We start from the raw sequence: 12,916 nt of genomic DNA, 5'->3' as shown, positions 1-12,916 counted from the left end.
GATTAAAGGCGTGTGCCACCACTGCCCAGCTTTTTCTTTTCTTTTTTAGCACTGAAAATCAAACCCAGGGATTCATACTATTAGGAAAATGCCCTACCACTGAGCTACGTCTACAAGTCTCCTTTAAAATTGAGAACAGAGATGGTGTTGAGGCTGGCCTTGAACTCTGTCCCTGTAACTAAGGCTTTCTAGTACAAAAGTTTTCACATGCCAGACTTGAACTTAAATATGTAGTTCTTGATCCTCCTACCTTTCATCTCCAAGTGCTAGGTCTGGCTTCCCATTTATTTTAACAAATGAAGGAGACAGATGGCTTCATCTAGCAGGTAGGAGGGAGGCCCTGCATTCTGTCCCCAGCACTTGAAAACACTTAACAGAACAGAACAGCCCACATCCATCCACAGTGGGTCTCTATGAGCACTGGACCTGCTTTCCAGATGTCCCCTGCCTTCCTCTAGCCCTGCTCTCCAGCCTCTCTTGGAACCCCACCTCCTTTCTAAATAAGGAGATGGGCAATGTTGGCTGTCCCACGTCTGTCTCACTCCTGGTCCCCAGCCCTGCTGCCTGCTCACTGTGGGTATGAGGCTGAATGAAGAAGTACCCAAGTGAGTGAAGGCAGGCAGGGCTGGGCTGCATGGTGGGGGAGAGGCCAGGTGCAAACTCACCTGGTCCCACAGGGCCATCTGCCGGTTGTTCCAGCGGGAGGTACCTGTGGATAGCAGCTTCTTGAGGTTCCCCAGGAATAGTACTTTGTTGGCCCGGTGCCCCTTGTAGCTGGCTTCCTAGAGGGACAGGTGTGGTCAGTGTTGGTGAGCTGTGGGGAGGGGACTCCCAGCTGCAGGTGGGGTTCCTGCCTCACCACTTGGCTCCTGTGTAACCTTGGTTAAAAGGCTTTCTTCCAGGAAGCTGTCAAGTGAAATCTCCCATTCTATCAAGAGCTGCTTTTGAACCTTGGCCCTCTCCACTCTTTTTTTTCTTTCTCTTTTAAGATTTATTTATCTATTTATTTTAAAGATTGATTTAGAGTACACTGTCACTGTCTTCAGACACACCAAAAGTGGGCATCAGATTCCATTACAGATGGTTGTGAGCCACCATGTGGTTCCTGGGAGTTGAACTTGGGACCTCTGGAAGAGAAGTCAGAGCTCTTAAACACTGAGCCATCTCTCCAGCCCTCCACTTTTTTCTTGATACAGGGCCTCATGATGTAGCCCAGGCTGGCCTTGAACCCTCACTCTTCCTGTCTCACGATTACAATATGTGCCACCATACCCTGCTCCATAGTGATCACTTGCCCTGGGTGAGGCAGGAAGACACGGCTGTATACTGGCACTCCAATTGTCCTATTTAACTTCAATGAGGAAGGATGAGTGGTCCACTACAGCTTCCGAGCAGAGGCTCAGAAAGCAGAAAGTACTGGCCTAAGGTGGCTCCTGACCCCTGGTCAGTGACAGAGATGAGGCACATGGCCAGCTCTGAGGTCAGAACAGGTTCACAGCCCACCTCCCTACACAGGCTAGTCATTTCCTTTCTCTGACCTTAGTTTTCTCATCTGTGGAGTAGATGAAGCATATTTCAACATCCCCTCCCCATGATGCTGAGGCCAGCTAGGGAGGCTGAGCCGAGCTGCTGACAATGCTGTCTGTCACCCCATTCTCAAAGTAGCTCCAAACCTTGGCCCAGCACAAACCTGGAAGACAGTCCCTAGTCGGGGGTCAATAATCCGAATCTTGCGGTCCTTACAGGTGGTGGCCAACATGCTGCCATTGGTGTTGAATGACATGGAGAGGATCACATCTTGGTGACAGTTGATTGTCCTCACCGGCCCAGAAATTACAGAGTCCTTTGTGTCCAGGTTCCACACCATCACCTGCTCGGCAGAGTGCTGGCTCTGAGCACAGTGGCCACTCCTCCCAGCCCCCACAGTCACACAACAGCAGGCAGCAGTGAAACACAGTATTCCCAGGAGGGAAGATGCAGCTGGCAGCCAGGGCACTCCTGAGGGGTGTGGCTGAGGCTGTATGCACAGCGGGATACTGCTGGGAGTCAGGCTGTCTAGTAGAAGAAAACCATCACCAGCCGAGCAACAAAATGCTTATGTTGGGAGGACCTGGAGCGTGCAGTTTTGTCAGGAGTAGCACACCTCACTTTCTGTTCACAACCAGGGATGCCAAAGGAGCCCGTTGCCACAGCCTAAGGTGTGAGTGGCACTTCCAGAGATGTAGCCACACACACATCCTCTATGACAGATAAACAAGCATTTCTGACCAGAACCTTCCAACAGCTTCTGCCTCTTTTGGATCTGAGAGGTTCCTGAGGTGCCTCTACAAATCCCAATAGAGTCAGCAGAGAATAACTGAAAAACCATTTGTACTGGCTGGTTTTGTGTGTCAACTTGATACAAGCTGGAGTTATCACAGAGAAAGAAGCCTCCCTTGAGGAAATGCCTCCATGAGATCCAGCGGTAAGGCATTTTTTTTTTTTTTTTTTTTTTTCGAGACAGGGTTTCTCTGTGTAGTCCTGGCTGTCGTGGAACTCACTCTTTAGACCAGGCTGGCCTCGAACTCAGAAATCCGCCTGCCTCTGGCTCCCAAGTGCTGGGATTAAAGGCGTGCGCCACCACCGCCCGGCTAGGCATTTTCTTAATTAGTGATCAAAGCGGGAGGGCCCACCGTGGGCGATGCCATCCCTGGGCTGGTAGTCCTGGGTTCTATAAGAAAGCAGTGGTGATGCAAGCCTTTAATCCCAGCACTTGGGAGGCAGAGGTAGGTGGATTTCTGAGTTTGAGGCTAGCCTGGTCTAGAGAGTGAATTCCAGGACAGCCAGGACTACACAGAGAAACAAACAAACAAAGCAAGCAAGCAAGCAAGCAAGCAGTTTGAGCAAGCCAGGGGAAGCAAGCCAGTAAGCAGCATTCCTCCATGGTCTCTGCATCAGCTCCTGCCTCCAGGTTCCTGCCCTGTGTGAGTTCCTGTCCTGACTTCCTTTGGTGATGAACAGCAATGTGGAAGTGTAAGTCCAATAAACCCTTTCCTCTACAACTTGCTGCTTGGTCATCATGTTTTTGCAGGACTAGAAACCCTGACTAAGACAAATTGGTACAAGGGTCTCGGGTATTGCTGTGATAGGTCTGACCATGCTTTTGTTTGGAGGAACGTGGGGACTTTGGAAAGCAGTGGAATGCTTTAAATGGGGCTTAGTGGGCCATCCTCGTAGGGATCTGGAAGACTTTGTTGCTGAGTGTGATTTGAGCTGTGCAGACTTGGCCCAAGATTTTCCAGTGGAGAAGAATTTCAGAATGTGGCCTAGAGACTGTTTTTTGTAACATTTTGGTGAAGAATGTGGCTGCTTGTTGCCCTTGACTGAAGAGTCTACCTGAGTCTAAGGTAAAGAGACTTATATTAATTGCACTGACAAAGGAAGTCTCAAAAAAGCCCAGCAGAGACTGTAGTCTCTGGCTAAGTCTCATGAAGAGCATTTTGAACAAGCATAGCAAGCTGAGAAAGGAAAAATATAAAATATATGGTTCGAGTATTAAAGGGGCACCAGGAAGTGAAATGGAGCTGGGTCCTGTGTTCTAGGAGATAGCAGATTAAGGGAGTAGGACCACCAACCCACTGTCCGTAGACTGCGGCTCAAGACACTAAGACCCAAGGAGAACCATGGGACATTCCCATGTAAGTCAGAGATGAGCTGCAGCAGGCTCCGAGTCTCCAGTGCTGGGAATGGTCATGGTCTTCAAGACCCATGGCCTCTGGGCACTAAGTGGAGGTGGGGGAGTGTCCAGTGGGCCCAGCCCAACCCCTGAGGCTGACTGCAGTGGAGTGAAGTATGTCCTGATTCGGTTACCTAGAACCTCAAACGGGACTTCTCTGTCAACAAGCTCTTAACAGATGTAGTTAGTAGCTATGAGGTCACAACAAATGAGGGAGGCTTCTCAATCAAACAGGGAGAGGAAGCAAGGACACCTGGAGGCACAAAGCTGTGAAGTAGAGGCAGAGACCATGGTGATAAAGGGGTGTGGAAGGCACTTCCCCGGTCCTGTGGAAGCAGGAGGCTGCCAACACCTTTCCTGAGCCTTTCTAGTCGACAGACTCTCAGAGAAGCTTCTAGAAGTGCCAATGTGTGGTTTCCTGTGTACAGGAGCCTCAGACTCACCTTGTAGTCATAACCAGCACTGAAGAGAATGTTGGCAGTTGTAGGGTGCCACTCCACCAGCCCCACCCTGCGTGCATGACCTATCAGCTCCTTCCTGTAGGTTGTGAGGTTCCTTGTCAACAACTGCTTGGGGATATTCCAGATCTTAATCTGAAGGGGAGACACAGGCAGGAGTGTGAGTTGGGGGGGGGGGGCATCTCGGGGCTGTTGCTATCCTAAGCCATAGATTCACTAGTGCCTGGCAGAAGGACCTTGTTGTTGCTTTCCCTTGCCACCCCAACTCAGTGGAGGCAAAACTGGAGACTCCCCAAAGTCGTTCACTAAGCAGGGTTGATCTTGACTAGAAGGCAGGCCTCACTCTCAAACCTGCCCCAGGGCCTTTGAGCATCACCATGACCTAAGCTGAGCAGGTAGGGTGGATCGAAGATAGAAGGGGCTACATGGCAAATGGTAAGGTCCCCACCACGGGAAAAATACAAGAGGGAACCACAGGGAAGGCTGCACGGGGACGCGGAGCCCAGGAAGTGCTGTGTATTCTTTATGTGCAGCTGGGTTCTTGGTGTTCAGATCCTATCCCAAAGATATGTTTCCCACGCAGCTTTGCTTACAGCTCAGAGACATTTACTTCCTGGTTTTGGCCTTAACATCAGGCCATGAACTCTATTTGCTTTGTCTGAGGGTCTGGAGGAAGACACGTTTGTTTTGGGCTCTTGTAGGGGGAGGTGTGTCCTGAAGGAAGTGGCACTTACCTTATCCTGGGGAGGAGCAGCAGGAAGCACCTTGCAAGGAGCTTTTATGTGCACTGGGGTTGTTGTCACCCATCACCCCCCCCTGCCCCCAATCCTGTTTCTTCCCATCCCCTAGAGCATGCAGAAGCCTTTCACAAAACCTGGTAAGGTGTGGTGGTTCACACCTGTGATCCCAGCACTAGGGGTCTACAGTGGGAGGATTATAAGTTCAAGGTCAGTCTAGAATACACTGTGAGACCCTGTCTCAAAACACCCCACCCCCCAAAATTAAAACAACAACAATAACAAAACACCCCATTTGTGCTCTCCACAAATACCTTTTAGGGGATCTTCAGAGCGGGCCTTAAAGGGGAAGGTTTGAGGAGGGCAACCATGCTGCCCTGCCATGTCTGAGGGTTGGAGACCCGCCAAGTTCTCAGGCCTGACCAAAATCTCATACATGGAACTTTCTGCTCTGAGATAAAGTCTTGCATACAACCCAGGCTGGCCTTGAACTTGAGAGCTTCCTGCCTCAGCCTCCTAAGAGCTGGGATTCCAGGTGGGCACCAGCACCCTGCTTTCTCAGTGTTCTCTGCCCCGACCCCCACCCCGCTTCCTTCCATAATGAATTCTCTTTCTCTTTTTGCCTCAGCTGTTAGGCAGCCCTGAGCTAAATTGGGAACTCAGTGGCTGCATCATGCATCACTGACATTTCTAGTAATTCCCCACTTCTGCTACGTGTAGTCGGTTCTCTCAAGGGAGGTGGCACAGTTGGGGACAGAGAATAGGGTCTGAAGCCTCAGTTTGAAGCCAGTTCTGCAGCCTGTGCTGTGTAACGTCAGGGAAGGTGTTGTATCTTTCTGATTCCCATTTTATCTATGAAACAGCCCACTCTGTAGGGTGCTGGGAAGACAGACTGATGGTCAGAACACAGCAGGGTGACAAGGGTGACAAGAGATGCTGGCTGCGGCTGCATCCACACCCAGTCACATTTTCTTTACGTATTCAGTGTGTGTGCACGCACCCATTTGCCACTGGGTATATGGAGGTCGGTCTGAGGACAACTTGTCAGTTCTCTCTTGCCACCATGTGGGTCCACGAGATCGAGCTGTCAGGCTTGGCAGGAAGCCCCTGCCCCGCCCACCCCCACTGAGCTGTCTCTCAGGACCATCCATACTTTAATTATTTGCTCATGACTGGGCCCTTTGTTTGAAGTTACAACCACTGTATCTTTGAAGAAGGTGCCAGAGAGATGAAAAATAATGCTGGACATTGTGTGGACAAAGCATGTGCTCCTGGCGTGGGGCTTCAGCTCAAACTCACTGGGGGTTGGGTGTCCCGAAGATGGCTATGCTCTCAGCTTCTCAGGAGGTTGGCACAGGAGGATTGCTTGAATCTGGGAGTTTGAGATCACCCCCAGTTGTTGGTATCAGGCTCCGAATTCAGTGACATCACATCTAGGCGACCCCCCGCATCGCTGCCTAGGCAACAGCTATACACTCCCAGAATCCACCTGGCTACCTCACCTTTACCTGGGAGAGGCTACGTCACTGCCCATATAAAACAGGCAGAACCCCCTGACCTCGCTCTCTTCTTCCATCTTCTTCCCCCCACCTTTGCCCTATCTCCTGAATAAACACTCCCCCCTTGGAACTGTTTGGTCTGGAGTGGTCTGTTCTAAGCTGCGCGCGGACGTCTAATACCAGTGACAAACAGAGTTGGGCTTGGTGGGCTTCTTGGGGTGGTTTTGGGTCAATGTTCATATAAGCCCCTTCCTTGTCCCTCATTCATTCACTGTGACATGGAATGGCTGGATCTCTTCTGGTCTCCTCACAGCATGTCCAAACCCCCAAGCATGGAGCTCCCGTAAAAACACTAGTCTCACTGGGTCTTCATGAGATGGGCAGAAGCTATTGTATCCATTTTACAGGAGGAGAAAGTGAGGCCCTTAGAGAGGTGCCATGGATCCCAAGTCCCACACACCCACCATGTTGCCTCCATCTCTCACTTCCTTCCTGTGACATCACCTCAGCCTAGCGTTATGGAGACAAAGCCAGGACTGGCCCCTAATGGCAGGTTTGGGTGCCTGCCTTCCATTCCGCCCCCCACCCCTGCCCCAGCACTCTGTTGGGCACTCACAGTAGCATCTTCAGAACAGGAGGCAATCTCGAAGTCATTGAAAGGATTCCACTTGATGTCCAAGACGTTCCCTCTGTGCCCACAGACCTTGGGGTAGTGAGGGTCCAACTTTCCCGTCTGTAAAACAGTGTCACAGGCAGGCATCAGGAGGCCGTTACAGCATCACAGGAGGCTGGTAGGATGGACCTTAGCCCCTCTCTCGGTCAGTCAGTCAGTCAGTCATCATCCAGTAAGTGGGAAAATATAAGGGGATGAGCCGGGGCAGCATACCTTCCGACACCCGCTGTGTGACCTCGGGGGAATCACTACACCTTTCTGAACCTTCCTATCCTCCTTGGCACAGAGGAAGATGTAATAATGGGTGTTTCACAGGCTGGACTGAGGACCATGCAAATGGTCTGTCCCAGTGTCCAGTGCTCAGCAGGTGCTCAGTCTGGGCTTTTTTCTTCCCATGCAGCAGCAGGAACTAACGTGGTACAGCCCTTTCTGAAAATGGCCTGGCCGTTAAGTGCCGAGAGGTACCATGTGACCCAGCAGAGACCTAGATGTATCCCTGAGAGAAATGGAAACATGGGCCCACTTGAGACCCATTCATTAGTATCCATGGCAGCACTGTCTATGACAACCAAAGAGAGGCGGCCGCCCAGGTGCCCACCAAGTGACGTGGAAAACTCAATGCACAGCACGGTTATGTGGTGGAATATTATTCAGCTAGAAAAAGGGACACAGTGAACGATCCTTGAAAGCATTAGTCTAAGTGAAAGAGACGGGCATGACAAGCCACTTGTCAACAGGTGAGGTGGCACATATTGGGGAGGCCGGCTTGGACATAAGCATAAAATCTGATATTAGTTAAGCATTGGTGGCATATGCCTACTGTCCCAGCAACGTAAGAGGCTGAGACGGGAGGGTCTCTTGGGCCCAGGGACTGAAAGGAAGCCTGGTCACACACATGTGGGAAACAGGGTAGGGACTATACCTCAGAGGCAGAGCACCTGCCGGCATGCCGAAGACCCTGGGCTCAGTCCTTACCACAGAGGAAAAAGGATGTGTACACACATACACTCAATGTGAGTTGTGCCATTTGCTAAGGATGTGTGAGGAGATAGAAAAGGCTGCCATGCTCTATCAGATGGCTCTGCCTCCACAGTTGGAAGCAGCAGCCTCCTGGACAGAACAGGTAGGTCATGGCCCTTAGGCCTCCTGTAAGGGACCAGTCTTAGCTAGCAGCTCTTTGCCCAGCCTCCAGGCCATTCTGTGCCCTGTCCCCAGAGTGCTCTGGGCTCCCCAGCCCACCACATATATATGCTGTGTTGTTAAGGCTGGCCTTGAATTCATTATATAGGCAATGTATATTTTAAAAAGATTTATTTATTTTATGTATATGAGAGCTCTATCTGCACATACATCTGCATGCCAGAAGAGGGCATCAGATCCCATTACAGATGGTTGTGAGCTACCGTGTGGTTGTGGGGATTGAACTCAGGACCTCTGGAAGAGCACCCAATCTCTCTAGCTCCTCGTTTTGTACTTTTAATCCTTGATTCTGCTTCCTATGTGCTGGGGTTATAGGTGTGACCACACTATTGTTATTATCTTTTGAAAGCAAACTTCCATGTTTTTGGCACACACAAAAAAAGAAAAGGCATTTATTTCTGTAATCCCAGCACTTGGGAGGCAGAGGCAGAAGGACTGAGTGTCCCTCGGCTGAACACAATCTGATCTACATGTCAAGATCCAGATCAGCCAGGATTATGAAGTGAGAACTCGCCTTAAAAGATGTGATCAGAACTGAAAAGATGGTCCTTCTAGAATTAGCTGAGAATTGGTTCTAGAGTTCAAAGCATTTTCAGGAGTGTAGGAATGGTGAGCACACAAGGCAGGCTTTTTAACGCTGTACCTGTGGCAAGCATCACTAATGGATCACAATACTCTCAAGCAGACTAGAGGAGGGATGTTCCCAGGGCCACTGGGACTGAGAAGAACAGAGCTGGGCCTCTGCCCAATTGAAGTGAACCTCTGATAGACTTTCTGTGCTCTGAGGAGTTCTAATCTTCTCTGAATTGCCCTGGCCCCTACTTCCTACATTCTTCCCCTTTTCTTGTACCATTTCCTGGGTCAAAGGGCATGGCAGTACAGAATCTTTTGCTATAAGCCTGATTGCTCTTGGGCCTTTATCTTTGTTCTCTGGCCCAGAGCCATGCCCTCATTTCTGCCCTGCAGGTTTCACAGGAAATGCCAATTGTCAGGCAGGTCTTGGGCTAACCCTAGGCAAGCTGCCAAGAGGCCATTGACACCACACCCTCACCTCCTGTAGAGTCTGCTGCTTCAGGGCTAGGTTGACCATCAGGGGCCCCCAGAGCAGAAGCCACATCAGCCCACTCTCCTCCCACTCAAGACCCAGGGCATTAGTGACATTAGTTGTCTGAAGCTATTGACTGGGCTGCTAAAAGCCTGTCCAGGAGGAACATCTATAATTAGGAGGCCATTTTTCACCTTTCTGTCCATTAGATCAGTGCTCAGCCAGGGAGGGGTTTCTGGTTTATTGCGACACAAAGCTTTAAGTCAGGGGTGACAGTACTACCTCTTTCAAACTCCAGCCAGGCCTGGCTGGTTATAGGAGCTGGCTTGTGTAGGACTACAAGCCAAGGAGGGCTGCTCCTAGGCGGGCAGAGAGGGTAGGAGGTTAGGATCCTTATGAGGTACAATGAAGGGTGGGGGTGGGGCAGTTCCAGATCCAGGTCCTGGGAGGGGGAGAGCTGTATGGTGGGCCTGGGGAGCATGGCTCTACCTACAAGAAAGCTAACTGCTTCAAATTCCTCCCAATTGCAGAGTGGAGCCTGGGAGGCCTGGGTGGGAGGAGAACGAAGAAGCCACACAGTATAGCTGCAGTTTAGCTGACTCCTGCTTCCTGGGGCTGAACCTCTGCTATCCCGAGTTCATTACTGTTCAAGCTGGGCCTCTGAGCTCAGCCCAGGGCCTTGGCTTCTTCCTCTACAGAATAGGGGAAGTGAAAAATTCACTTACAGTATGTGTGTGTGTGTGTGTGTGTGTGTGTGTGTGTGTGTGTGTACATGTGCAGTAAGGGCTGAGAACTTGCCTGGGCATAAGGCTCTACAAACCAGTCAGCGCCAATCCACCTGAAGCCATTGCAAGTATCCATCTAAAGCTTGGTAGGGTGCTGGGGAGGGAACTTGGGTGTCATTCATGCTAAGCTGCCTTTACTACCTCTGGGTTACGCCCAAAACACACCCAACTTTAATTGTTGCTTGGTATGTTCCAGGGCCCAGGGATATACTTAGTATAAGAACAAACTATTCTAATGGTGGGGGGTAGAGTCAAATACACACACACACACACACACACACACACACCCCAATATAGACATGTACACATGTGCATATACACAAGCATATACTCATGCACACACTTGCTTCTGTGCACACAGAAGACACACAGACATATACATATATGTGTATACATACATATGGAAAGAAAGACACATATATACAGATAAATACACATATATGCACATAGACCCACACACAAACATGTACTCAGGAATACACACACACACACACACACACACACACACACACTTCCTACACCAGTTTAAGAACCCAGTAAACTGTCCTTTCCACTTCTTCTAGACCAGCACTGTTATGGTGACCATTTGGACCCTCAGGCCCTGGCTCCTTTGATCTGGTCCCCAATGCATCAGTGTCCTACGGCCCACTTCCTGGGCTCTGTCTGCTCTCTCCTTTTCCCATACCTTCCATTCCTGTTTGGGGGCCCCAGGCAGCTTCAGCACACACCTTGCCGTTCCCCTTTGTACCCCAACAGACTTCAGTTGCCAAGGCTGCAAGGTAGGTTGTGAAACTCACCCTCTGGCCTTCTTCCAGAGGCTCACAGCTCCGTGTACAGGGGAGGGGCACCTTGCCTGAGGTGGCAGCCTTTCTGGCCTGACACTCTGGTAACACCTAGGACAGGAGGCTGTGGCAAGCCCCCTGTGGCAAGCTCCCCTGCACTTTCAGTAGGGGCAGTGTTGCCTTCACTCACCCTTGTGCCCGGTTGCAGCCTCTGAACCAGTGAGAAGCCAAGCATAAACAGCCAGTGTGCTGCAGCATGGTGTGTGTGTGTGTGTGTGTGTGTGTGTGTGTGTGTGTTAGGAGATCAGGAGGCTTTCTAGCCACACCCAGCTCAGCTCCAGGCTTCTCATCGCTAGCTCATAAGGCCACAGCAGCCCATCTGGACAAGGAATAATAATACACTGGTCTCCAAGCAGACCAGTGTAGGTGAGGCTCCAGCAAGCACAAACACCCCTACGTCTACCATGCTAAAGGGGTTGCTGTGCTGCTGAGTTCTAAGGTGCAGGGCACTGGGGGGTTCCCACCCCTTTCTCTGCCTTTAGTGCCTGTTCAGAATTACTGGATGTGGCCAGGTATGGTGGCTTATGCCTGTAATCTTAGTCTTTGGGAGGCTGAGGCAAGGAAAAACACAAGCCTGGGCTACCCAGGGAGGCCCTGCCCTAAAGGTAAAAGGAAACAAAAGAAAGCAGGCTGTCCAGTTAAATTTGTATTTTAGATGCAAAAAGAGCGAGGATGGCTCACACCTGTATCTGAAGCACTTGAAGCGGAGGCAGGAGGACTGCCTCCACTTCAAGGCAACCTGGGGCTACAAGGTGAGTTCTACACTAGTCTGGCTGGGTATGAAACTAGACCTTGTCTCAAAATCTATCCACCCACCAAAAAGAGAAAGAGTTATGAAAAGCTTAATTTGTTTCATTTTAAAGATAAAGTCTTACTATGCAACCCAGGCTGACCTTAAACTGTGAGCAATCCTCCTGCCTCAGCCTCTGGACTATTGCTGGGGTTACAGGCATGTGCCATCACACCTACCCCACAGTTTCTGAGAACATTAAGTTCACAGCTATCTTATGATCCAGCAGCTGGCTTTGGCTTTCTCTCAGGAAGTGATTACAGAGAGACAGCTTCACTTAGAACAGCCCTGAACTAGAATCAATCAGATACTTGGCTTGCTTGGTTTGTGGTGGGACAAGGTCTCCCTGTGTGGCCTGGGTTGGGGTTATCCTTCTGCTTCAGAATTCCAAATTCTGCTTCAGGATTCCAAAGTCCTGGGATTACAGGTGTGGGCAGTATTCTTAGACTACCAAGTGGTGTGTGTGTGTGTGTGTGTGGTGTGTGTGTGTGTGTGTGTGTGTGTGTGTGTGTGTGTTGTGTGTGTGTGGAGGGTTTTGGCCCAATGCCTCATGTATGAGAGGAAAGAACTCTCCAACAGCTTTATCCCCACCTCCTAATAGGTAGATTTTACTGGATGAACAGTTAAGTACTCTATTAAGAAGTAACTGAGGCAATATAGAAAGACATAGGAAATTAAGGGCACATGAGAAGATAGTGAAGCCCATTCAAGATCTAGTTTGTCTTTCCTGATGGCTTATAGTCAATAAATGTAAAAAAAAAAAAAAAAAAAAAAAAAAAAAAGTCAAATTGCCTACAGAGATAATGTGTGTTTTCTGGAAAGCATCTCAAATAAGGATGTTAAGACAGAGCAGATCCCAGGCGGCAGCTCTGCCCCCAATCTCACAGAACCCAGAGAAAGCGGGGCTCCCAGGAACTCTAACCCGGACAGTATCTTAGGCAAAGAGACAGCAACACCCACTCCAAACAGGGAGTAACTGGGACCCACTAGGACCCAGGATTTCACTCCTGGCCTGGAGCACTGGTTCCTTCCTGTTTCTGCCTGAGCATGGAACAGATCTTGGACCTCAGCTCTAACCCCAGCAGCAACACCCATCCCAAACAGTTCTGACACAACCAAGATAATAGGAAAAACAAGGCTCCAGCCAGAGACAGTTCAGGTAGCACCAAGGA

At 50.1% G+C, this 12,916-nt stretch overlaps 1 protein-coding gene across 4 annotated transcripts in view; it reads right to left on the bottom strand.

Moving 5' to 3' along the window:
* The window catches only part of Coro2a (coronin 2A), a 58,500-nt gene that overhangs the window by 8,263 nt on the left and 37,321 nt on the right, over positions 1–12,916 (bottom strand). For all 4 annotated transcript variants that reach the window (XM_034502449.2, XM_076935009.1, XM_076935008.1 and 1 more), the window contains 4 exons: positions 7,026–7,142; positions 4,159–4,308; positions 1,691–1,870; positions 666–782 (listed from right to left, as the gene is read on the bottom strand). In XM_034502449.2, coding sequence (XP_034358340.1) covers positions 666–782; positions 1,691–1,870; positions 4,159–4,308; positions 7,026–7,142 — 564 coding nt within the window. The remainder of the gene's footprint in view (positions 1–665; positions 783–1,690; positions 1,871–4,158; positions 4,309–7,025; positions 7,143–12,916) is intronic.

The sequence above is a fragment of the Arvicanthis niloticus genome, chromosome 5 (assembly GCF_011762505.2).
Source record: "Arvicanthis niloticus isolate mArvNil1 chromosome 5, mArvNil1.pat.X, whole genome shotgun sequence".
Taxonomy (NCBI): Eukaryota; Metazoa; Chordata; class Mammalia; order Rodentia; family Muridae; genus Arvicanthis; species Arvicanthis niloticus.
The sequence above is the reverse complement of the archived record's forward strand: the minus strand, read 5'-3'. Positions and strand labels throughout refer to the sequence as shown.